General features: G+C 39.7%; 1 protein-coding gene across 7 annotated transcripts in view; it reads left to right on the top strand.

Moving 5' to 3' along the window:
- The window catches only part of SMOC2 (SPARC related modular calcium binding 2), a 135,702-nt gene that overhangs the window by 20,937 nt on the left and 87,395 nt on the right, over positions 1-27,370 (top strand). For all 7 annotated transcript variants that reach the window (XM_087968435.1, XM_026669509.2, XM_026669508.2 and 4 more), the window contains exon 2: positions 16,555-16,726. In XM_087968435.1, the coding sequence (XP_087824561.1) occupies positions 16,555-16,726 (172 nt within the window). The remainder of the gene's footprint in view (positions 1-16,554; positions 16,727-27,370) is intronic.

Raw genomic sequence — 27,370 nt, 5'->3', positions numbered from 1 at the left:
TTTGGAGTATGATATCCAGTTCACCAATAACCACTGAGACCACCCCGGCCAGTTTATGCCATAATCTTTCAACTTCAATTTTCAGATCTTGATATTTATTGCCACATCAATTATCCATACTTTCTTCTTTTCAACCACAGTTATTAAAATGTGTTGCAACTGTTCATTCCAGTAATTTTTTAGAAAAAGACAGGCCTGTTCAATCCCCAAATCCCAGTAAATCCTTTAATCAAAATTTGGTTAATAAACTGACAAATGACAAGCATTAACTTTTCCATCTTTCTCAACAACAACAAAAAAAACCCAATCAGAAAAGACAATCTTTTAAAGTGTGCCCCCACCACTTAAACTCCAGAAAAGTGCAAGATACCCAAGACTTTTAAATATATTTAAATGGTGGGTTGAATAAGGAAGTTTTTGTCTTAACAACAACAAAAAGATCAGTTGGAGTGTTTCTGAAAAGAAAGCTCTTCATTTTCTGACATTAACCTCAGTTTTTATCTAGCACTATTTTCATACTTATGCATAATGTACTTTAGGAATCAAGATGTGGTGTTTTTTTCAGGGGAAAATACTGAGCTGGATCATTTAAACATATACAGGATAAATAGCACATAACTTCTAAGTATGCCTAACTCTGGCTCAATGTGCTTTTCCTCATAATATCTTTGTGTTTTCACATGTTAATACTTTTTTAAACTAAATAAAATTTGAAAAAGTTGGGTAATTGAGTAGATTTACTGATGTGCCCATGGAGAAATGTCAGTTTTGTATTGTCATTTTTTAAATTAAAAAAAAAAAAAGGTTAAGACAGCCATATAGATCTTTCTCTTTCTTTTTACACACAGAAAATTTTTCTAGAGAAGTTTTGTGGAATATGAATGCTAAAATGTTAGTGTTTATAAAACATATTTTTATTTTAAACTATTGAATTTTTAAGAAATAGAATCTAACACTAGAGAATTTCCTTGGGATATCTAAGCAGAGCTTTCTTGATCCCACCCTTAATAGTACCCTCTGTCCTATAGGTGATCTGGGTATAAAAAACTGAGATTTCTGTACAGTATTAGTCTCTGTAAATGAATAATATGTGACATTAATAGAAACATTAATGATTCCTGGTTGTTTAGAATTGCTGGAAACAGGACAGAAAGTCAATGAAGGGAAAAATCATGTGACATATGATAACAAAAAAAATAAAAAAATAAAATAAAATAGCAATGATAGGATTTTTTCTTAATAAAAAATGCTTCTGCCAAAAAAATAAAGGCCTATTTAGTGTAGTGGTTAAGCTAGAATCCAGGAGACAGTGCGTTCTATTCCTGCCTTGGCCATGAAAGCCAACTGGGTGACTTTGGGCCATCTGATCTTACTGGGTTGTTGTCATGGGGAAAATAGAAGGGGGAAGAAGTGTTAGGTATGATTTTCATCTTCAGTTGTATATGAAAAAAGAGGTGGGATAAAAATCTTTTTAAAAAAAGTTTAAAAGGTGCAATATCTCTTTCAGTACAAAGCAAGCAAATCTTTCTACTTTTTTAATAGGTAGATGGGATTAAAATATGGCTAGGATAGCTAAATACAAAGTGAAACCTTGTAGCAGGGTTGAGGAAAGTTTGCTTGGAATTCTTTCTTCCACATATTTATTAAAAGTACAGGTTCACTGCCCCTTTTACCAATTCAGGTTAAACATTTATAATACACAAGGTTTGCTATGTGCATTTAATAGAAGCCTATCATATAAAATCATAAAACAAAGCTTTTTGGGACATGATGGGTAAAACTCATACTTGATGTTAGAGAACTGGGCCCTTAAAAATTGGAGATTCTGATTTCACACATTCTATCTTTTTTGGGGGCGGCAGGAACAGTCATATTTTTAAACGCTGCTCCTTGTTTCTATTTACCTCTAGTGATTTTTCCTGAACAGGGAAAACCTATAGCAATAGAAAACAAAAAAGACTAAAAGTCTTTGTATACAAAGGACTATCTTCTTCAATATAAGCTGTGACAAACTGATCATCTGCAGCCTCTACATCTTCCTGTCTTCAATAGTTTTGGATCTCTGATTTCACACCTCACATCAACTGTCGCTTACAGTAATAATAAAAAACAGCATATGTGCTACAGATGGAAATAAGGAAATGGAGCATTTGGTATGTTCCCAAGCTGCTATACTTCCCAGCTGGTTATGATTGGCAATTCTCTTTTCAGATGCTTGCAATTTCTTGGAATTCATGCCTTTTGTATAGGTTAGGAAAATCCAAAGGTTTTCTCTTCTTGTTGCATGTTTGCAGCACTGGATAATCCACTGGCATAGCAAGTTAGTTTATTGTTCTACTGTTGGTACAGGAATGATATTTCCTCAGTATCAGTGGTTCAAATCTAGGAAACACACTCTGCATTTATATAGATTGACTGGCAGTTCTAGTGTTTTTAAAAGCAGACTGGAAAATGTTTTTGTAATGTTTAATATAAAATATTAACTTGGCAATGCTACTTTTGAAGAGGTGCCTTTCAAATCAAGTTGACTTTAATTTTATTTCTGACGCAACTCAGTGAAAAGCAATTCTACATTCTTTTACAAATTAATAGTTGGATTAAATATAGCTGCTTGTAGAAAACCAGACTCTGGCACAAAAGCTTTCCTTGACATAAGATTATTATACTCATTTTTAATGATTTATTTAACATCACATTTTTCAATTTAGAAGAAATTATTTTAACTCTTATATAATTTGAATAATATTAGCTGCAGTTCTTAATTAATGTCTGATAATCTCATTTGGACTTACTTTAGAATTGACTTAAACCTTCAAAACCACATAAGGCATTTTAATATACAGATTTAAATCATTGCTGTTTAGAAAATTAACAGCACATATTTTCTTCTTTTATTTGATTTTTTTCTTTCCCCACTTAATTTTCTTGATAATTCTTTGACTTCTAAAGTTAATACATCATTACAATAAAATATATGTTATACAATAGAGAATCAATGTACAACATTATATTGATAAAACATCTTAAAACTGAATAGTAATAGCATTTTATTAATTCTATTAATGTAGATTGATGTTGATGAAAGCTTGATTACTTGTTTTACTGACTCCATGAAATTCCTCAGGAGATTAAGAACATGAAAATTAATGCCACAGAATTAGAATACCATGTGTAACAATGTTCCAGTACATAAACTAAATTAAATTAAATTAAAGTTCTTCTCTTGCCAAGGAGATACTTTGCTCTTCCTTTCCCGAAAGTTGTGGGTTATTTTGTCATCAAGAGTTTGTTCTAAGGTCAGTTTGCTTAGTGATAAACTAAAGTTAAAAGCTCACATTAGTTCAGAATTGTATTTTGTTAGTCATAATGGTCAACCAGATGCCTCTAGAGTGTATTCAAGAAGGGAAGAAAAATATATCCTTTTTCCCATTATTGTTCCTCTGCGGCAAATAATTATTGAGCGCTTCCTGTCTCTTCATTATTATGTTATTTTTTTAACTCTTCTCTTTCTTTCCAGAGGTCTGAAGGAATTACTTTTCAGGAAATTCCACATTTCCACCACTTTATCCAGTCTAGATGTCTTCCTATCTTTTTCCCCCTTGAGCTCCCACAACATACCTAAATGAAATTAAGCAGATAATTGCATATTCTGGGACCCACAGATCCTCTTCCCTGATTTAAGGAAATGTGATTAACCATGACCCAACTCCTCACTTTGACCTCTCTTTCCTATATATCAGTGGTCCCCAACCTTTTTTGTACCACGGACCGGTACAATCCACGGACCGATCCACGGACCGGTACCGGCATCAGCACGCACGACCAAGGCAAGGCGAGCCGAGCGACCAGCCAGCCAGCCATCCCCCGCTTCTCCCCACCACCTTCAACTCCTCCTTTGTACCTTCTCGCGGTCAATGGGCTTTTCGGGCTCTTTCTTAATCTCCTCCTGAGTAACGCGAGACTCCACAGCCATCGGGATGGCTCTTCGTTCGAAGCTGCCCCCCCCTTCGACGAAACTAAGGCGCGAGGATTCCTTCAGCACCCAAATGCCGCTTTCCAACCCGACGACCGACAAGCTCACCTGGAAGCACTTTCTCAAGCGCCGTCGAAACAAGATGGCGGCGCTCAAGCAAAATAGGCGGCCTGGTACAAAATGATCCACGGACCGGTACTGGTCCGGGGCCCGGTGGTTGGGGACCACTACTATATATGATGTACCACTTGTATCATGAAGGATTTGCTTTTATGTAATTTCATTATCTTTCTGAAGATTGCCTTCTTCATTTTTCCAGCCATGGAGAACGCATCTTCTTTTATACCCTTTGCTTAGTCTATTCCCAACTATCACAATTATGTTCTCATATCATGCTATAGTTTTGAATTGAGACATGATATACTATTTTGCTAAGGCTAGAAAATAATCAGAAGTGAATGTTTATGGAGATTCTCAATCATCCAAGTCAGGGGTGGGATTCAAATTTGTTAACAACCGGTTCTGTGGGTGTGGCTAGGTGGGTATGACCATGTGACTGGGTGGGTGTGGCTTCTTCTCTTTTTTTTGCATCACTCTCCCTCGTTTTTTTTTTGTTTTGTTTTGTTTTGCTTCCTGGGCCACTGGGAAGCCTCCTGGGGACATTTTTGCTCCCAGAAGGCTTCCCTGGGGCCCAGGAAGGCAAAAAATAGAGCACGGGGTGTGTGTGCATAGCACCCCCTGAGCCCCCCACCCTGTGTCCTTTTTTGCCTCCTGGACCTCAGGGAAGCCTCCTGGGCGAAGCAGTAAGACAGTGAGGGGAATCCCGGCACAGCTGATCATCGGAACAGCTGATCGTAGGGAGGGGGAAAAAGAGAAATACCTTTAGAAGTGACTGGGTGGGGGATGTTGCGCATGCGCAATAAAGACTGACTGGGCAAGGAGGGGGGTGGACAGAGAGGGGCAGGGCCAGCCAGGGGCACAATTTGCCAGTTCTCCAAACTGTGCAGAATTGTAACAACCGGTTCTATAGAACTGGTCCAAATTGGTAGAATACCACCCCTGATACAGGTCATAGTTGTTCCAAAGTTTCTTTTTTCAAAAGGCAACTGGTCTTTCTTGGTTTTTTTCTTTGAAAGAATTTCACTTCTCATCCAAGAAGCTTCTTCAGTTCTAACTTGGGATTCTTCACCACTTAGTTAGAACTAAAGAAACTTCTTGGATGAGAAGTGAAACATTTTCAAAGGAAAAAAAAACCCAAGAAAGTCCAGTTGTCTTTTAGATAAATCACCTGTGTATCAGAAGTGAGTAGTACCAATAAAGGAGAATATTTGTTGCTCAGGGTTGAAATGATGCTTTTTGAGCTTGTTTGTTTTCTTGCAAATGTTTCATTACCCTAACTAGATAACATCATCAGTGCTAATCAGGAGTGCTGTTTGCTGTCAGTTTATATTCTGCTGTCTTGCCTATCTGTGTGGGTGGGAGTGGTCTTAGGGATTCTTTGGTTGGGCTGTTTACTAATGGCTCTTTGGCAGTTTCTTGATTGGGGTATTGCTTACTTGATTGTTGGTCTCAAGTTGACTTTGGAGTTCATTTATGCTGATCTGAGTGCTGATTACTGGTGGAGAGGTGCTGGAGCCTTTTTCTCTTTTGGGCTGGTTGATTATCTCTTTTGCATAGTGTATAGATGTTGTTAATGTCTATGTATCTATTAATGGCAGATTTGTCAGAGTGCCAGTCTTCTGGAAATTCCCTGGCATTTTTGGATTTGATCTGATCTAGACTTTTCCCAATTGAAACTATGGTTAAATCTGTCCAGGGGTGGGATTCCACCGGTATAACAACCAGTTTGGTGATCGTGCGCTCCACATTTCAAAAAGGTTTTATACTTACCTTCTTCTGCAGTCCCGGAGACTAAAACAGCTGAGGCGCGCTGAACTGCTCTGCCACATGAATCAGCTGTCCTCTCACAAAAAAGAATAAAGCATAGGAAAGAGCAGGGGTGTGCGGGCCCACATGCTTATCGCAGCAAACCAGTTTGCTGCCAGCTGATCTTCAGAGCAAGGGGTTTGCCCAAACTGGTCCAAACTGGTAGAATCCCATCCTGAATCTGTCCATATGTTGTGACCATTAAACAATTTTCACCATGTCTTCTGACTGCCAGTTGCTGTTCATGGATGCGTTCTGCCAGTCTTCTGCCTGTCTGTCTTACATAGTGATTGTTGCAGTTCTTGGGTGTTGTAGATGACTCCTGTTTTTTCTCCTGCGGTTGCTGGCTCTTTTGATTTGCTTAAGAAGTTTTGAAGGGCTTCAGTTGGCTCGTGTGCTATGCTGATTCCATGTGGTTGTAGTAGTCTATTTGTTTAGTTTAATTTAGTTTAGTTTACTTTTATATTGTCATTGCACCTCGTACAAAGAAATCAAAAACCATCTTCAGTGCACATCATGACCATGACCATGAAAATAAACACAAACCACATCCTTCACCCTTCACACATTGAACCGAACTATTTGTGGTTTCTGAGATATTCTTGGTTTATGGCAATGCAATTCTTTTTAGGGTTTGTGTTGGTTGTGCTGTATTGGGTTGAATGATCAGGGACTTTTTGATAAAGTTGCGTGGGTATCTATTTTGTTGGACAGCGTTGAGGTATTCCATGTGAGGAGAATGAGTGCAGTGTTGAAACATAGTGAGAGTGGTGTTGAATAACACACAACCAGCACACAGATACACTGAATAGTAAAATGTTGGTTTTACTTCCAGTAAATGGGTAAACAAAGTCCAACAAACAGTCCAAATCATACATGGTTAAAGCAGTTAGTATCAGTCCAGGGATAATCCAAAAACAAAGTCAAGTATCATAAACAGAGTTCAGTAAACGGAGTTTGCTAACAGTTGCAAGACTCACAGCAATCCAAGCAGAACGACGATCAGGCAACACGGCAAAACAGGAAATGCAAGGAGAAACAAACCAGGTTTCTGGCTCCATCTTATGGCCATTGGAGGAACCTCAGCCAATCACAATTACAGCATTCTCTTAAAGATACAGTATTAAATTACTATCCTGGTTTATAGATTTCCAACTCAACTGTAAGGTGACTATTATTCCTAACATTATTGACCAGGACCAGGATCATGAAAATAAACACAAACACACATCCTTCACCCTTCACACATTGAACCGAACTATTTGTGGTTTCTGAGATATTCTTGGTGTATGGCAATGCCATTCTTTTTAGGGTTTGTGTTGATTGTGCTGTATTGGGTTGAATGATCAGAGACTTTTTGATAAAGTTGCGTGGGTATCTATTTTGCTGGACAGTGTTGTATAGACACTCCATTTCCTTTTTCTGCTGTTCTGGGTTGCTGCCATGTGTTTGAGCTCATTGAAATAAAATCCTTACACAGTTTCTCTTGTAGGAGATTGGATTGTTGTTTTGGTAGTAGAGGAGCACCTAGTTAGTATGGGTAGAAGTCATGGGTGGTATTGAGTAGTCATTCATTAGCCAGGGGAAAGATTTTTAGGGGTGGAGGACTACAATCAAGCTTGCAGACATGAACATGTGCTTTTCATTTTTTACTACAGTCAGTGTGCCTTACATATGTCATTAGTGCTTTTAGATGTGATTTCTAGGAAAGCAAAGAGGTGGAGTATTTGTAACATCTATACTTATTTATTGGAACCTCTCAAAGGCTGAGTTTGGTGACTATCAGTGGCCATTGAACTATTAACTACAGGAGCTTCTGTGGCACAGTGGTTAGAGTGCAGTACTGCAAACTACTTCTGCAGCCAGCTACCTACAGTTTGGCAGTTCAAATCCCACCAGGCTCAAGGTTGACTCAGCCTTCCATCCTTCCGAGGTGGGTAAAATAAGGACCCAGATTATTGGGGGCAATATGCTGACTCTGTAAACCACTTAGAGAGAGCTGTAAAGCACTTTAAAGCGGTATATAAGTCTAAGTGCTATTGCTATTAGCAGATGGCAGAGATTTCTACAAATTGGCAATTAAGAAACAGGATACCTTAAGGAAATATTTTTAAACTATTACTCAGCAATTGGAGCATTGTGTACTTAATTAATCGTGAGACACCTGGCCTTTTTTTTGGTCCTCTGCTATGATTGCTTTGCATTTATTTTACTATATAGATAAAGAGTACATTTTTTTTACAGACACACTGCAATCATTTCAATTTCAGAAGGTAAATGAAGCTTGTTTGTTATACTTATTTCCCTAGCATTTAGATCAATTCTTTAATAAATCTCAGATTTTTTTTTAAAATGACTATACAGGTAGTCCTTGTCTTACAACCACAACTGAGTCAAAAATGTCTGTTGTTAGGTGAGTTTTTCCCCATTTTACAACCTTTCTTGCCACAGTGAATCACTGCTTTTGTTAAGTTAGTAACACAGTTGTTAAGTGAATCTGGCTTCTGCATTGATTTTACTTATAAGAAAGTTGCAAAAGGTGACCACATACCTCTGGGGACACTGTAACCACCATAAATATGAGTCAGTTGCCAAGCATCTGAGTTTTGGATCATGTGGCCATGTGGACGCTGCAAGGGTCATAAGGGTGAAAAACAGTCACAAGTCACTTTTTTCAGTGCCATTGTAACTTTGGACGGTCATTGAATGAACTGTTTTAAGTCAAGGACTACCTCTATTATAACCAATTTTTTTTTATCATTCATGCTTTAACTCGTCCTTCTTCAGTTTCAAAATCTGTCTTAGAAGATTCAATACTACAAATTCTTCTATCTAATCTAAATTTTTCTGATAACTGTACAGGGAGTTCTTGACTTACAACTATTCATTTAGTGACTGTCCAAAGTTACAAAGGCACTGAAAAAATGACTTATGACTGATTTTCACACTTACAACTCATTCCCACAGTCACAGGATCAAAATTCGGATGCTTGGCAATTGGCAGGTATTTATTGCACCTGTGTCCCAGGTTCATATGATCATCATTTCCCACAGCTGGTTTCCCACAAAGTCAATGGGAAAGCCTGATTTGCTTAATGACTATATGATCCACTTAACAACCACAGTGCATTTTTTTTTAACAACGGTGGGACAAAAGGTTATAACGTGGAGCAAAACTCACTGAACAATTGCTTTGCTTAGCAATGGAAATTTGGGACTCTGTTTGTCGTAAATCAAGGACTACCTGTAAACCATTGATAACTGTGACCCTCTGCCATCCATCGTTCTTTTGATTTAAACCAAGTTGATTAATGATATTTGGAGTACCAACCAGGTCAGAGAAATGCTCCATAGGAATTCTAAGAGTTTTGCAACTGTCCAGTCCTGGTGATGTTGTCACCCCTGATAAGGCAAACCAGATCTCAGCTAATGTGGATATGTAGCCAAGAGTTCTGGTTCTGGTGACATTTCTTCCTCAATTCCATTTTAACTGAGCAGAAGTAATAATCCTGATCAGGTACATTTATCAATGCATGCATCAACTAGCCCCATGATTAATTGCTATCCCAGCTCATCTTGAAGTGTGCCAACACTTATTCCCTTACCTCTGTGGCATTCACATTCATATCATGGATCCCTGCTGGGAAAGCATTTTACAGTAATGCCCCCAAGCTATCTTGAATGCTGTGCCATCAGGATTCCGGGTTGCATGTAAACATTTAAATGTGCAGCTATACACCTGAAGACTCCCTTCCTGCAAAGAATCCTGTGAATCAAGAATAATAGATCACATATTTTTGAAGGCATGCACAATATCACTTCCAATCTTCCTGGTGACTTGGAATTTATTAGTTTTTCTTTTTTTTTTTTTTCATCTTTGAAGATCAGCATGGTTGCTTTTCAGCTGTATTTGAAAATATATGAAATTGGTGAGATGGAACGCAGGAAACAATTGAATATGAGTTTGATTGATGTGTTTTACTTTGGGATATTATTTGGTTTTGAAGTGATGGTTGCTTTAGCTGTCGTAAGATCATATGAAAAGCATAAGAACCATGCTAGATCAGGTCATAGGCCCGTTTTGTTCAGTGTTTTTGTCACACAGTGGCAACTGGATATATTTGAGATGCTCAACAAATCAGGATTGGATGTCAGTTATAAGTTCTCATCACTTCTCAGAAACTATTATTTAAGACATTCTCCTTCTGAATCAGGAGAGAGTCAACAGACACCAGTATTAGTAGCTTTTGACAGCCTCATTGTCAATGAACCTATCCAGTCCACTTTCAAAAACATTTAAATTGCTTTTCATTAGCATAACTACTGGCTGAGAATCCCACAGTTGAACTATGTGCTGGGCGACAAACTATTTCCTTCTGTCGGTCATGAATCTCTCTGCATTTATTGTTGGTGAATAACCTTGTGTTTTAACATCATGACTGAGAGAGGTGGTTTTTTTTTTCCTTAAGTGCCTTAAGTGTTGTATTACCATAACACACTTAGGAGAAAATTAGCCTTGAAAACTAGCACAGAGGGGATTTGTTTTAACCCCAAATAGTCCAGAAGCTGTTTGGGAATTATCTACTTCCAAATCAATTGAAGCATCTGAACCAGTTTCAAAGATATTAATTGCCCCCTTTCTCTTCCAAAGAACAAGGTCCTAGAGAGCCTATGAGAATGGGCCCTCACTCTATGGCAGGGATGTCAAACTCGATTTCATTGAGGCCGCATCAGGGTTGTGTTTGACCTCAGGGGGCTGGGGCATGTGGCCATGGTGGCCAGCTCCACATCCATTTTTGGCTGTGACAGTCTCCTGCAGCCATCTGCCAGTGAAAATGAAGCTCAAGAGCATATGGCCCTCCTGGGCTCCATTTTTGCTGGCAGAGGGCTGCAGGAGACCATTGCAGCTGAAAATGGAGCCCGGAAGGGCCGTGTGCAGCCTTCCCGAGCTCCATTTTCACTGGCAGAGGCACCCTGGGTCACTTCTTCGCTGTTTCCAGGGCTGCCCTGCAGGCCAGATCTAAGCATGTTGAGTTTGACACCCCTGCTCTATGGACTTCCTCCCCTTCCCTCATAAGCATATGGGGAGGTTGTAGATGGGAAGAAGGTCCACAGACTCTCTCCAGAGTAACACTGAGCTTGAGGCGGGGGAGCTTCTGGAACCGGTTCCCAGCCTGCGCATTCGCAGAGCTGCCAAAAAGAAGGCACAATTAAGAACTCAGGGTCGACGTGGGAGTAAGGCCACAGGTGGATGATGAATGGCCCTTCCCATCAGGATTAAAAGAGACTCAAAAAGGGATGGGGCTTTTGCGGGAAACAACTCACTCGTTTGGTTGGTTGGTCAGTCCAGCCTCAAGAAGATTTCTGTGTATAACCCAGCCCTTCCCTGTCAGCACTGAGTGTGGAATTTTACTGGGCAGCGTTCCAAGATTGATAAAGGTCTGAGCTAAGTAGTATACCATTGCAAGATTGTTTGCCAAGCCCTTGGTTGACTGAATGAAATAAATGCACATTAATGTAATAAAAGAGGGTTTTTGCCGGGATTCAGAATTGACGTAGTGCTTTATGGGGAGGCCTAGAACAGAACAACTCCAAATGAATGCCCACAAGTGTAGAAGGGCAGAGATGCAAAGACTTCTTTGGATTGAATGGCTGTTTCTGGTATACAAGGTGCTCATTCCCCCCCCCCCCATCTTTCCTCTTGATGCTCAGCAGCAGTTGGTCTAGAAATAGCCCTTCCAATCATTTTTATACCACCAGCTAGCAGGAAACTCTTTGCAGGACTGTCTATAGGATTGGATTGATAATGTGCGATTAAGTTGTTGCTGATCACCTATATAGATTTTCTCCATGATGATCTGTTTCTAACCTGGTCCTTCAGGTCTTCCAATGGTGCTCTCATCTCCACCGTAATAGAGTCCATCCACCTTGCTGCTAGTCATTCTCTTCTTCTCTTTCCTTCCCTCTTTCCCAAGAGCCTTCTGCTGAGAAGAAAAATGTCACTATACAGTGTGTTTCATTTTGATTTAGCATACTATTTGAACACAGTTATTTTCATACGCGTAGGTTAAGAAGGTTCCTTGTTAAAATTGTCCACATAGTGCCCATGATGGTGCGGCCTACGGTTGATGGGCATTGCATGCAATACAGATTAAAAAAGAACCCTGTGGTGGCTGCCATTTTGACTTTCTGACCATGCACTACAGCCCTTTGCCATTTTATCAGAACACTTAAAGAACTGTACATGCCTGAGAAATCAAATTCTGCTTTCATTATAAGAGAGGTATAAAACTGAAAGACATGCTTGTAGAGGGCTGCTTCTAATTTTCTTGCTCTCTTTCCTTGGTGCTTCTTCTGACTTGGGCTATAGTTCAGGAGTGGGATTCAAATTTTTTAACAACTGGTTCTGTGGGCGTGGCTTAGTTGTAGGCATGGTTTGGTGGTCATGTGACTGGGTGGACATGGCTTGGTATTGGCTGGGCATGACCAACTCAATATCACTCAAATCGAGGCATGCATCTCCTCGCCTGGCCTCTCATGACTGTGGGGATGCTGCAACAGTCGTAAGTGTGAAAAATGGTCATAAGTCACTTTTTTCAGTGCCATTGTAATTTTGAATGGTCACTCCACACAAGCAAAGTTCCAACAAAGGAGGGGGGAAAAGCTCCAGAGACGTTCCAGAGACAGGAAGTCTAGTCCTGCCAAGAATGTAATAAGGGTTAAAAGAGAGGCAGTTTCTGTAAGCAACACCAGAATGTTTCCTTCCTGCCTTCCTTACAGGATCAGGCCAGTAATTTCTTCTAACAACCGGTTCTCCAAACTGCTTAGAATGTTAACAACCTGTTCTAGCAAATAGGTGCACACTGGTAGAATCCCACCCCTGCTATAGTTTCACCTGTGTGTTGCATGCAATAGGAAGCCATTGCTGATTACATTCTCTTTTGTGTTCTTTTCACTAAGAATGGCAAGACTGACCTTAGGAAGCCCATAGAGCAGGAGTCTCCAAAGTTGGCAACTTTAAGACTTGTGGACTTCAACTCCCAGAATTCCCTAGCCAGCATAGCTGCCATAGAGGAACTTTACAGAGTGTTGTAAGCTTGACTACTGAAGCCTGGCTTGCTGAAGTCACTAAGACTTCTTGATAAGTCTGCCTACACCTTGCAACTTATAACTGCTCTCGAACACAAAGACCTGTATCCAGGATTCAGTAAATACTAATAAAAGTTAAAATTGGTTATGCAGCACATTTAATGCTAATTTCAGTTGGCCGTATAATAACATATTTATCTTGATCGGTTATCAGTCTTCGGTCAAGAATGTAGAAAAGTGCATATGGAAGGTATTTCATTTCTCAAAGTTCGTTTCTAGAGATGAAAATAAACTATACGTATGTAAAAATTGTACCAAAGGGAACATAGCCTCACAGATCAAGGATATATTTCTATGAGAAGACAAAGGAAGAAAAAATTGCTGGCAAACACAGGGGCAATGGGCAAAGAATGTTCCTATTGTTTGCTAGTGACTAGTCCATTGTACTATTAAACATGTGCTCCAGGTCTGAATATTGGATTTATAATGAAATGTGTGACTTCATTGCACAATTTCCAGAAAGTTATAATTATCAAGTCTCCCTTTAAGACTTTTATATTTTCTTTAGAATGAAATGTGAGGAAATGCAAAGACTGCAGCTGTTACATAAAAATGAGGTGGGTTTATCTTACGCATGCTGGTACACGCACACATAAATGCATATAAATATTAGCTATGGCTCATCCCTATGCTCATTTTGGAAATCTCATATTTAACACACACCAAAATCCCCTCAATTATTTGTAGTGGATGACAATGATTAAGTCAATTGTTTTGATGCCCAGGTCTCTGAGGCATTTTTGTACAGATAGGAATTCATAATTTCAAAGAGTATAAAAGTTCTGAACAGTGAAGATATTAACATCATTATTATTGTTCTTGAAGGTAAAACTAAAAATGCACATAATAAAACAAAATCAACTGTGAATGAAAGTACTTTGTAAAATACTTTAAAAAAATAATCACCAGTTTTCCTAGGTGGTAATTCAGTAAGTTTTCTCACATTATGGATCTAACTTGTTTATCCTTTATCATACACCTCTGTATTCTCAATCATCTGTCACATAAATAGAAATAATATGATAATATTCATTCTCCTCAAACTGGAAATGACTGTGATTCGACACAGATAATGTACAGGCATGCCCATGTTGAAGAAATACCTGTGAGCTTAGAAATCTAAGACCTTAGCATATTTCATCAATTGTTAATCCAAAAATAGAGGGGGTAAATTGCACAAGTGGAGCGAAGTTGCAAATTTCAGTAACTTTCCTGAGATAGGAGGAGAAAGGTGTAAGATGGGCAAGCCAGATGGATAGAACATCTCACAGTACCAGCAAAGAAGAAAGAGTTAGACTTAGACTTCACAGTGCTTTTACAGCCCTCTCTAAGCGGTTTATAGAGTCAGCATATTGCCCACTACAATTTGGGTCCTCATATTACTATCCTCGGAAGGATGGAAGGTTAAGTCAACCCTGAGCCTGGTGAGATTTAAACTGCCAAATTGCAGGCAGCCAGCAGTCAGCAGAAGGAGCCTGCAGTACTGCACTCTAACTACTGACTGCGCCACCTTGGCTCATAAGAAAAGTTCCTTAGTTCCTTCACTAAGAAGCCGTGCAAATTGGTGGCTCCCCATTCCTGCATTACAGTTTCTGACCTCTGGCCGAAAGACTGACAAACAATATGCCTAGAATTCCACACATAGAATCAGTGGGAAAAACAAGATTTGTGAATGACTTGATAGAATGACATTGAGAGAAACATTAAAGCATTAAGGTTCTAATGCGTTTAGCCATTTGTGCTTGATAAAAACAGAAGCAGTATTAAGAAGATTTGTATGTGTGGGCTTGTTGGCATTCTCTGGCTCAGAACTTTTTCTGAGAATCTCTCTCTTGTGCCTTGCAGCTATGATCTCCTGGTAACTACATGCCTTGCATTCTTTATTGGTATTTTAGAGCAGTTGAAGGATAGAGACATTTGCTGAAAAATTTAGGTGAATTTACTTCTTTTATGTGTTGCCAGCCTTTATGGGAAATGAAAATAAAATGATTATGCTTTTGAAGAGTCATGGAGGACCATTGTTATTTCTTTTCTGTCTTTCAAAATTATATCATATGGAGTTTTCAAATAGCAAATAGCTATTCTTGTTGCTATTATTACTATTTATTACTATTTGCTATGCAGGGGCATTCTCCTACATTGCTGCTTCTACCAATTGTTGTTTCAATTTGATGAAAGAGGAACTTGGAAAAAATTATTTTATTTAATTTATTTATTATATCAATTTGTATTGATACCCAAAATAAAATATCAGGGGAACAGCCAAAACATAGTACAAATATAAATTGTGTGTGAGACAAATAACTCAGCTCCAACACACAGAGACACAGACACACACACACACACATACACACACACAGAGAGAATAGATTTTTCTCATAAGCTGTTTTTCTTATAAGCAAGTGGAAGAAAATAGATAGTTTTCTTCCTATTAATGTTGGAAAACAGTAATTTCTTCTGGACTTTGCAAGGGGCTTGCAGTGTTGGTGCTCCTCTTTCAGCTGCTACTCTGCCTTTTACAATAGTTTTGACTGCTCCAAACAAATATCAGCCATCATTAAAAAAAAAATTGAATTTCCCCAGAGCTATAGGAGCTAGATATGTTTTTCTGAAAATCCTGTGATTTTAAAAAAGTCAGCTTGCCTTTGGAGTGAATTTTGCTTTCAACCAAGGTATTCAAGTTCCTATCTGAAAGCAATAAATAAGAACTTGCTTGTGTACCAGTCTTCAGTGAACACTGTCAAAACACAAGAAGTCAAATCAAAATTGTTTCTTTTTAAAAATTATTATTTCAGTGTGGCATCTCTTCCAATTTAATCTGGGATGATGGGTATTGAACCTGGAACGTTTTGTGCACAATTTACTGTATATACTCGAGTATAAGCCTAGTTTTTCAGCCCAATTTTTGTGCTGAAAAAATCCCCCTCGGCTTATACTCGAGTCAGATCCCTCTGAAAAAAATATGGTGTGGAGTTACGGCCTCCGGCGGCAGCGACTCCCAACAACCCCAGCCCGGGAAGGGAAAGGCAAAAAGCGCTTTGCCTTTCCCTTCCCGAGGCGGCGGACTGGGGCCGCGCCGGCGTAGTGACTCCTGACTCAGGGGGCCTCCGAGGGAGGGGAAGAGAGTGACTCCTGCCTCCCGCTGTCATCATCATCTTCTTCTTTTGGGTTAGTGAATCAATTAAACCTTTCATGATAGTGAGATCGTTTCCCAAATTAATTATTTTTTTTTGAAATTTACCAGTAGCTGCTGCATTTCCCACCCTCGGCTTATACTCGAGTCAATAAGTTTTCCCAGTTTTTTGTGTAAAATTAGGTGCCTCGGCTTATATTCGGGTTGACTTATACTCGAGTATATACGGTATATAGTCTGTCATTTAGCCAAGACTATGAATAGATAATTTGTGCCAACCAATCAATAACATGCAAGCTCTTTTGAATGTTATTTCAGTCTCTCACATCATTTTTTTTGTTCTTTCTCTCTCGCATCCTTCTACCTCATAAAGTTTTTAAGAGTGGAACAAGACAGAGACAAAGAATGTAGTCTGGAATGCACAGGTTCCCCTCAGAAGTCCTTGTGTGCATCCGATGGCAGGACTTTCTTGTCTCGATGTGAATTTCTACGGGCAAAATGCAAAGATCCTCAGCTAGACATTGCCTACAGGGGAAACTGCAAAGGTAAGGAAATTGCCAGTTATTCTGTAGACACAAGGTGACAATTTTTTAAATTGTTTTAATCTCAGAATGTCAGTTTGTTTTTAAAAAAAATAAGTACAAGATGAAACACGAGGAACAGGCAGGAAATCAATTGTATCAATTTGGGTTTGTAAATTATGTACCACACTATAGCCCTGATGGAATGGGACAACTCGCCATGGCCAACTCACTGTGGAATGATTTAATAATTCTACTTAATTATTTAAAATAAATAAAACAATTGTTTTAATTTTTGCCATCCACATTTCATTCTGTCCCTCCTTTTGGATCCTTTCTTTAATGATTCTATTCCATTATTTCTTTAATATTAGTGTAACTCTTGTCCTGCAGTGAGTTGTCCTGTGGTGAGTTGGCTGTGGTGAATTGTCCTGCAGCATGTTGGCCACAACAAATTTGCCACGGTGAATTGGCTGGGGCAAGTTGGCCATGCCGAGTTGGCTGTGGTGAATTGTCATAGACCTAACCGTGATGTCCCAGGCTTCTCATCATGAATCGCTTGCAAAATCACATCTTGCAAACGTGGCAAAATTATCTACACAAAAGAGCTGTGAACATATTAATGTTTGTTCCCTAGATAATTATTACATCCTTTTTACATAGCTAAAATATGGGATGCAAAGTATTAAACATATGGGTTCCATCTATAACCAATATAGCTCAAAGCAGAAATCAGCAATGGATTCTTCATTCCCCAATGAAGGTTTTTTTTTCTGTAATGTTTATGTATAAATAAGAATCAAATTAAGCAAGCATTAATTCAGCATTATTTAAGAGTGCTGTATTTGCAGGTCCATCTTAATTTATTGTCTACTGTTTGTAGCAAGTAGTGAAAGAAGTGGTAAAGGGCAGGGGTGGGATTCAAATTTTTTAACAACCGGTTCTGTGGTCGTGGCTTAGTTGTGGGCATGGTTTGGTGGTCATGTTATTGGCTGGGCATGACCAACTCAATATCACTCACATCGAGACACACATCTCCTCGCCTGGCCTCTCATGACTGTGGGGGATGCTGCTACAGTCGTATGTGTGAAAAATGGTAATAAGTCACTTTTTTCAGTGCCATTGTAATTTTTGTAACTCCACACAAGCAAAGTACCAGCAAAGGAGGAAAAAAAACTCCAGAGAAGTTCCTGAGACAGGAAGTCTAGTCTTGCCAAGAATGTAATAAGGATTAACAGAGAGGCAGTTTCTGTAAGCAACACCAAAATGTTTCCTTCCTGCTTTCCTTACAGGATTAGGCAGGTAATTTCTTCTAACAACCGGTTCTCCAAACTGCTTAGAATGTTAACAACCGGTTCTAGCGAATAGGTGCAAACTGGTAGAATCCCACCCCTGGTAAAGGGCCTCTTAATTACATTATGTGTTGTTCTTAAAAATATAAATGCAAGATGAAAACAACAAATTAAAATATTCCTTCATCCATGAAATCAAAAGCTGATTCTGGACATAATCAAGAAGGAGCATTAAAACAGGTAGGACTTGAAACCAGGGAACTGTTAATGTTAACACAAGGACCTAAAAAAGCTTCAGTTTGGATCAGCTGGTTCTACAGTTATGTTTTATTCAGCCTCCCATTTAAATATAGGTAGTCTTCATTTGTTGAACACTTATTCAGTGACTGTTCAACATTCCAGCTGTCGCATCATCCCTACTGTCTCATGACTGAGATCTGATGCTTTGCAATCAGCTTGCACTTACAATGGTTGTAGCACAATCACACAATCGTCATCTATGACTTTCCCTGTCAGCTTCCCACAGGCATGGGGAAGCCGGCAGAGAAGGTCACAAGTCTTTCTGATAAGTCTCCCCCCACTTAATAGCAGCCACTCCTGGCCCAACAGCTCTCATGGTGCACCTCACCAGCTGACCATGCACACCCTCTCTCTGGCAGCAGCCACCCACAGCCTCAGAATTGTTTTGATACCCTCCCTCACACATCAGCTGTGACTTCCTGCCTGCCAACCTGCTTTTAAGCCTCCTGGAGTTTGCAACTTCCTGCTAACTTTTTCCACTGACTTTGCTTGTGGGGAGCTGCAGGATGTTGTGAAGAGGTGCTTGCTTAACAACCTCCAATCCTCACTTAATGACAGCAACAGGGACTGCCTGGATCAGTATTGCTAAGCAATGCATTTACAGGATGTCACACTTCACAACTGCATCACTTGGAAATTCTGATCCCAATTATTATTGCTAAGCAAGGACTACCTGTAACTGTACAAAATAGGGACTGGAGGAATAGGATATAAAAAAAATATACTGGCCTGTTTATAATGTTTGGACAGCACTGTAATATCTACTTAACTCTCCATAAAATGTGTATAAACCAAGAATAATGAGAAAGGCTAGAGTAGAAGCAACCAGAACTGAAATAGTTCTAAATAACTTATTTACATATTGGAAAAATGTTTGAAATCATAGTACATGTATCAATTCCTATGTACATTATTTTGTTGAGTATCTATCTTTGTATCCAGATATTCGTGATTATGCTTTGTTTCTGATGTTAATCTGATGGATACTTTGGCATTACTAGGAGCTGAACAACTCAGGGTTTTGTATTGTTTGCCCAAGGAAAAAGTTGAGAAGCTTCCCAGCTTAACTGCAAGGTTTGATTTTCAGCACAATACCATCCTTCTTTATACATAAATACCAGCGATCATAGAGGTTTACCTTTACTTACACTTTATTCAGAAAGAAATTGAGAGAAAGAGAGAGAAAAAGACCACACAGAGACATCTTCGAGAGACAGTTTTGTGCACTGTGCATTCCTCATCTCTCTTAGCTTCAAAAGTCCTCTAAAGCACCAAGAATTCTTTAAAGAGACATTCTGTCTCATCCTTGTTCTGGCTTAAAGAAAACATTCTATAATGCTTTCTTTGATTGTATAATTGGCTCTACCTTTGTCTATGCTCAGCAGTGATAAAAATCCTCACTGAGCTTTGTAATCCAAACTCCTGTTATTTTCTGTGATAATACAAAGAAGATATTTCAACAACCACAAAGAAACTTTGCCCAGCCTGGTGCCCGCGTTCTTAGCTACAGTGTATTTTTGTGAGATTATAAGAGTTGAGATCCAACACCTTTGGATAACAATGAGTTAGAAAAGATTGACTTTTGACCATAAAGAACTTTTAGGATTGCCTCATATAAAGCAATGTTGAAAGCAACACAAATAATTTAGTTGCATTGCATGCCCAATGTGTGTTCAGGGACCATAGTATAAAACACTTTCTTTTCCTTGCTTCTTTCCCTTTCTTTCACTCTGAACTTCTAGTGATGGGTCAAATTTTTCAGCCCTTTCTGGAGTTTGGTGGATGTGTTAAGCCTAGCACAGTTCTGACTACATGATGGAAGTGTTCTGGAGTCACACATGTATTACAGTATGTAATGTGCTCCATGAACCTACTGCATCAGTAACTGAAAATGTCAAAGGAGAACTTTGCCTTTAAAATTGTCCTTTCTTCTTTCCTTTAAATCACATTAATAGTGGTTAGGTTAAGATTTATCTCTCTTTCTTTCCTGCTAAATGTCTATGGAAATTCTCAGTCATCCATGTCATGGTTATCATAATGGTACTTTTTAAAAAGGGAACTGAACTTTGTTTTTCCTTGAAGACATTTCGCTTCTCATCTAAGAAGCTTCTTCAGAATTCATCAAAAACATCAGAAATTCAGATCTGAAGAAGCTTTTTGAATCAGAAGCAAAATGTCTTCAAGGAAAAACAAAGTCCAGTTGCCTTTTGAAAAAGCACCTTTAGTAGTTTAGTAGTCTAGTAGTTTCCTGATAGTTGTATGGCTTATTAACTGAATTCAGCAATCATCTTATATGGGAAAAGTTCTTTGAATAACACTGCAAATGAATTGGTTTGGTCAACTTGTATATGGGAGCTTCCTAGCTTGTTTTCTGCACTGGACTTTGAGGACTTTCATCCTCAAATCTTGCCCTAAAAGCACTAATACTCTCTCCAATCCATTGACTCTCATGCTATTTACAGCTTCTTTGTAATTTTCCATCATCATCACTGCCTCATTTTTTTGACACTTTCTTTCCCCAATCCTCAATTCTGGGTTTGTATGTATTTATTCTTAAGGCTTGGTCTTGTGCAGCCAAAATTACCACCTCTGTCTCTTTCTTCAGCTTTTCTCTTAGCCTTTGTTAAATCTTGTTGTTATCTGCTTAACTCTTCTTCTGTTGTTGTTATGTATATTTGTGCTAATCATGTAATCCAGGCCACAAGATGGCGGTGCACATGGTTGCAGCGGCTCAATGCTCCCGACGACTGTTCTTCTTTTTGTGTTTTTACTTCTTTTTGTTCCTGCATTTTACTCCATCTTGCAACAGACTAACGTACTGTCGAGAAGACCTGATAAGTTTAGGACAGCAACTTAAAACTGAAGTCACCTATGCTTACACAGAATCCCACAATATCCCATTGGAGCTTGCAAGATCTCCGCGAGCTCCGTGGATTGTTGTCGGATTAAGCAAGCATAGAAGATGGCGTAGGGAGAGAAAACAGAAGCGGGGATGCAGAGCGGGCCTGCTAACTCAATTGAGGAAGAGACCGCAGAAACCCCCATTACCATCTATGTTCCTTGCAAACGCAAGATCCCTCATAAACAAAGTGGATGAACTACAGCTGCAGATCTCCCACAATCACACAATTCGTGAGTGCTGTCTGCTAATCGTCACAGAATCTTGGCTGCACCCGTAAATCCCTGATGCTACAGTGGAGCTAGCGGACCGGACCTTGCACTATCAAGATCGCAATATAACCTCCGGTAAGAGAAGGGGAGGGACCTAATTATTTATTTATGGTGCACAAACAGCAAAATAACAAACAGCCATTGCTCACCAGATTTAGAGGCCATGACTGTTTAGTGTAGACCGTTTTATCTGCCACGGGAGCTAACAGTAGTTACCATCACTGCTGTATATTTACCTCCAGATGCTAATGTTAGCATGGTGCTCAGTCACCTTCAAGACATAATTACCATGCAACAGAGAGCTCATCCTGAGGGTGTTTACATCATTGCTGGGGATTTCAACAGAGCATGCCTAAAAACTATGCTCCCCAAACTTTACCAACATGTTAAGTGCCCAACCAGGGGAAAAAGCACACTTGATCATGTGTATTCAAATATTAAGCATGCTTATAGAACAAAACCTCTTCCCCACTTAGGACAATCAGACCATTTCACCTTGTTTTTGCTACCAGCCTACACCCCCCCTTAGGAAGAGAACAAAACCTATCAGTCGCTATTAGATGCTTGCCTGAAAATGCCCTCTCCCAGCTTCAGGACTGTTTTGCCCGCACAGATTGGAGCATCTTCAAACAACAGGACTTTGAGTTATGCACAGAGACTGTGCTTTTCTACATGAAGACCTGTGTAGAAAATGTCACTCTGGACAAACGCATACGGACCTTCCCAAACAGGAAACCCTGGATGACCAGCGAAGTCCAGACTCTGATCAGGGCCTGTGACCTGGCTTTCAGAGCAGGTGACACCTCACAGTACAACACTGCCAGAGCTGAGCTGAGAAGGGGCATCAAACATGCTAAGGAGATGTATAGGAGGAAGGTTGAGGGCCACTTTACTGACAGTGACCCACGGCAGATGTGGAGGGGGATGGCCTTGACCAACTATAAAGGCCAGGGCCCAACGAACAGCGAGAGCAGTAGCACTCTGGCAGAGGAGCTAAACAGCTTTTTCACATGCTTTGAGACCACCAAGAACCTGGATATACTCCCTCACGAGGACCACGACGCTGCACCTCTTTCTCTTCAGGTGCATGAGGTGAGAAAAATATTGAGAGCAGTAAATCCCAGGAAAGCTGCTGGGCCTGATGGCATTCCTGGTGCAGTAATTAAAGTGTGTGCTGACCAATTGGCAGAAATACTTATAGAGCTGTTCAATCTATCTTTAACACATGCCATCATCCCACAATGCCTGAAGGCTGCAACCATCATCCCCATTCCCAAAAAAACAAATATAAACACTCTCAATGACTATAGGTCCATAGTGTTAACAAGCTCCATTATGAAGGTTTTTGAGCGACTAGTTTAACAGCACATCAGAGACTGCCTCCCGCCCTCCTTCGATCAACATCAGTTTGCTTATAGAGCAAACCGATCTACAAAGGATGCTGTGGCCATCACACTTCATAGAGTGCTGAGCCATCTGGAGAACAGAGCTATGTGAGGATGCTCTTTGTGGACTACAGCTCTGTGTTTAACACTATCACCCCAGATATACTAGTAACCAAACTGTATAATCGGCAGGTCCCCACCCCCACGTGCTCCTGGATTAAGAACTTTTTGACAAACAGACCACAGTCTGTTAGACTTGGCCCCACCTTTCTTCCACTATTACACTCAGTACTGGTTCCCCCAGGGTTGTGTCTTGAGCCCCCTGCTATATGACTTGTACACCTTTGACTGCTCACCAAGCCACGCAACAAACACCATCATAAAGTTTGCGGATGACATGACCATGATTGGTCTCATCTCCGGAGAGGATGAGACAGCATATAGGGCAGAAGTAGAGAACCTGTCTATCTGGTGTTCACAGAACAATCTGTCACTGAATTTCCATAAAACCAAAGAACTGATTATGGACTTCAGGAGACATGGACAGGACCACACCCCACTCATCATCAACAGAGAACGAGTGGAAACTGTCCCTATGATCAGATTCCTTGGCATCCATATTTCAGTTGGTATCTCCTGGTCCCCTAACACCAAGGCCATAGTGAAGAAGGCTCAGCAGTGGCTGCACTTCCAATGGGTTCTCAGGAAGAACAATCTGGATAAGAAGCTGTTGCTGGCTTTCTATAAAGCTTCTGTGGAGAGCACTCTGACATATTGTCTGGGTGTGTAGTATGCAGGCTCCACAGCTGAGGATAGGTAAACTGTACAGAGGGTGTTAAAAACACCTCAAAAGATCATTGGTTGCCCTCTGCCCTCCCGGGAAGACTGGCAGGTCCCGCTGCCAAAGCAGAATCAAGGCCATTATATTAGACCTCTCACACCCTGGCCATTATCTTTTTGACCTGCTGTTGTCTGGACAGCATTTTAGGTCAATAAAATCCCACACCAAAAGACTAACAAATGCTTTCTTTCCCTGGGCCATCCAAACCGCAAATAAACACGAAGTCACTACCTTATTAAGATGGGAAAAGATGTGAAATCTCAATACCCCATTCAGATGTATAATAACATATTACAGTACAATCCATCTCTTGTGTATTATACTCGGCTAAGCATTACAGTCAATGTTGGATGTACATTTTGTACTAAAATTTGTAGATATTGTACTCTCAAATTGCAAATGGAGACGTGGGTACTCTATCTTTCTTATCTTCATTTTTAAGTGCTTTGGTTTTATTGTATTGCAAACAGTTGCTGGGGTGCATCCACAGTTTCATTGTACCTGTACAATGACGATAAAGTTCTTCTAATTCTAATTCTCTTTTTCTGTTCTTCATTTGGTCCTTCTTATATGCCAGTTTGGTCTGTCTGGTATTCAGTAAGCTTTCTTTCTGTTCTTCCTTCAGATATCGTTCCAACGCTCTTTTTTCCTTCAACTGTCTGGTGTTATTAATAATTCTTTTCCTATTATTTTTCCAGATTTTGGTAACTCTAATAACCTTTTGAAGTTTTGAAGGCTCTGTTATTTGAAACTTATTGGAGACCACTCAAACATGCATTTTCCAGCCGAGTTGTGCTGGTTTCAGAACCTCACACATTGCAGCACATTTCACCAACTGAAGGTCTTTCTTATTATATGATAAAAGCAGGGGTGGGATTCAAATTTCTTAACAACCGGTTCTGTGGGTGTGGCCTAATTTGTGGGTGTGGTGTGGTGGTCATGTGACTGGGTGGGCATGGCTGGTATGTAAATATTATAAATATTTATGTAAATATTGCTTTTTTTATAAAAAAAGAGCAACATTTACCCAAAAGCAGGCAAAGCAGGCAGGCAGATTGAGTTGCTCACAGAATCACAGATTAACTTAGAGATCTATCTATCTGCAATCGGCTACCTGAGTCTGCACTGAAAAGCTTCAGTACTAAGGAAAGTTTGGCTCTGCTTTTAGTTTAGCAAGAAAGCAAGAAACCCAAGGATTTCCTGCTTTCTAGCTAATCTAAATCTCCTGGCAGAGCAGAACAGCTGATGGTCGGGGAAAAAAAGGAAAAATAGCAACTTACCAAACCAGGCACGTTGGATGGCTTGCATGCCTGGTAAGGAGTGAGTGGGCAGGGAGGGGTGGGGCCAGCCAGTGGAGCGATTTGCCGGTTCTCCGAACTGGGGACAATTGTGTGTGCAGCGTTTGCAAGAACTCATCAGCTGTGCCACCTTGAAAATCCTCTTGTTTCCTGCTTTTTCAACCTCAGCTGTGCTGCACAAAGCAGCTGAGGAGGGAAAAGCAGGGAATAAAGGACAGCCTAGACAGCAGGCGGGTGGGCCAAACACCAAACCGGTTCGGTGTCAGCTGCTCTTCGCAACTACAGGTTCTATAGAACTGGGCCAAACCGGTAGCATCCCCAACCCTGGATAAAAGTGAAATAAATCTTTTTGTAGTAGATAAATGCTGTGCTCCCTGGTGCACTGGTTGTGAAATGAGCAAAAGTGCTAGATTTGATAAGAGAAAATGAAGATGGGGTTAGGCCAAACATTTCTCCTTCATTTTTTCCCCTGTCAGCTATAAGTCAATTTGATATGCATAATTTCCTTTTGAAATTTTGAAATTTGAATTTAGACAGTTACATGGTTACAAAAGTTACAAATTCTTGTATTTCATAAGGAACAAAAAAAAAACACGGGATGTTTCTATCATTGTAGAGACCAATGCTTTGTAGTCTCCTCAGCTTCCTACTCTTCGATTCAGTTCCAAGGGGAAGACACCATGAAGAAATTCACCTCCTTGGACTTTTTCAAAGAAAAAGATGTGGGCAAACAGGGAAACTTCCAAGTAATATAAAGACATATAATCAAAAGTAACAATAATGGCACAGGCAAACACTGCTCCTCCAATAATAAAGAAAACTACCCATCATGAAGTTCTCAAATGTTCTAAGAATAAAATATTCTTCAAACAGCCTGGTGCTGCTATAAATGTGACAGGCTTTATAAACATTAAAAAGAAATGTAGAAGGGATCTTTCAGCCACCTCAAAAAACAGCATTAACTAAACACAACACAAATCACCCACTCCACAAATTTTCCTCTGATGAGGGACAGATTAGTTCCTGGAATTTCTTCTGAATGCCTTCCTCCCCACCCCCAAATATCAGATTTGCTTTCTCTGGGATTCTGGATGGAATTTGTGTTCAGTCTTCTCATGATCAGGCCCATTGAATTCGGTTTGGCAATTAATCACGACTGGTGATGAGTGTGCTGGTTCAATTCAGCTGTCAAAGCTGCCTGCCAGTGGTATGTGCTATTGTGGTGAGGTTGCTTCCCTTTAATGATGGTGATTGGAGTGACTCAGTGTTGGAGGCACCAGTAGCTATTTGTCTATGCCAACACCTGACGCTAAGCCTGCCACTATGAGGATTCTTGAGAGTTTGGATGTGTGTGAGATATTCTCGTTCATAGGAAATCACAAGGAATCCCTGCCCCCATCTGCTGACTGAATCCCCCAGCTGTTAATAATGAATTGAGATGAAAGGTTTTAGTCCCTGAATGGCATCTCTTCAGCTTACACCTCAAGCATCTTCAAATCGCACATCTGCAATCACTGCCAGCTTACTGGGTCTTGTCTCGATTGTGAGCAATATTTATAACAGACGTGTCTAACGGAGATAAAACAGATTTCTTTTTCTGCTGAGTGGTCAAGGCAGCAACATTAATATAGCCCGTAGCTCCTTCTCCTCTCCAATGAATGGAAATAGCAAGAATCCAGTTTAGCCTTTCTGCACAATGAGCAGATTCCTAAATTATATCGAGAAAACTTTCAGTTTTCAAGTCTGGCTTTGACACAGTGCTAACATGTATAGGTATTGCAGAAGACATTAGACTTTGGAACATTTTAGGAATCTGGTTATTTCTCCTTTAATAATACTTTTGACCATTTCCTCTAGAACAGATATTAAATTATCTGGCCTATAGTTTTGTTTTTTACTCATAGCCTTTTTTTAAATGGCACCACCCAGAAGATGCATATTTTCAGAGAAATAAATTTCTAACTTATGTTTAAGAATTATTTAAGACTTCTTGAGTAGATACCATCTTAACCCAGGGATTCATTTAGCTTTAGTTTCTCATTTTGCTTTTAACTCTTGTTACCCTTATTTGTCTCAGTTCATCAGATGTTCCTTCTGAAATAGCCAGCTCAGGCACAGATTTCTGTCTTATATCTTTAACAGTGAAGACAGAATGAAATAATTTATTCTGCTTTTCTACTATCTTCTTCTTTTAAGAGACATTTAATGGCCTCATCATTTAACAGCCCAGTGGCTTCTGTGGTCTGTTTCCTATTCCAGTTATATTTTAAAAATGCTTTATTACTTGTCTAAATTGATCTTACTCATGTGCTCCTGAAAGTGCTTTTTATTTTTTTTAATCACTTGCTTTCATTTCCTTTGGTAGAGTTCCTATATGTTCT

Source organism: Notechis scutatus, chromosome 1, assembly GCF_049901735.1.
Source record: "Notechis scutatus isolate UNSWTSFEM ecotype Mainland chromosome 1, rNotScu1.2, whole genome shotgun sequence".
Lineage (NCBI taxonomy): Eukaryota > Metazoa > Chordata > Lepidosauria > Squamata > Elapidae > Notechis > Notechis scutatus.
Note: the sequence above shows the minus strand (reverse complement) of the source record. Positions and strands in the feature narration are given on the sequence as shown.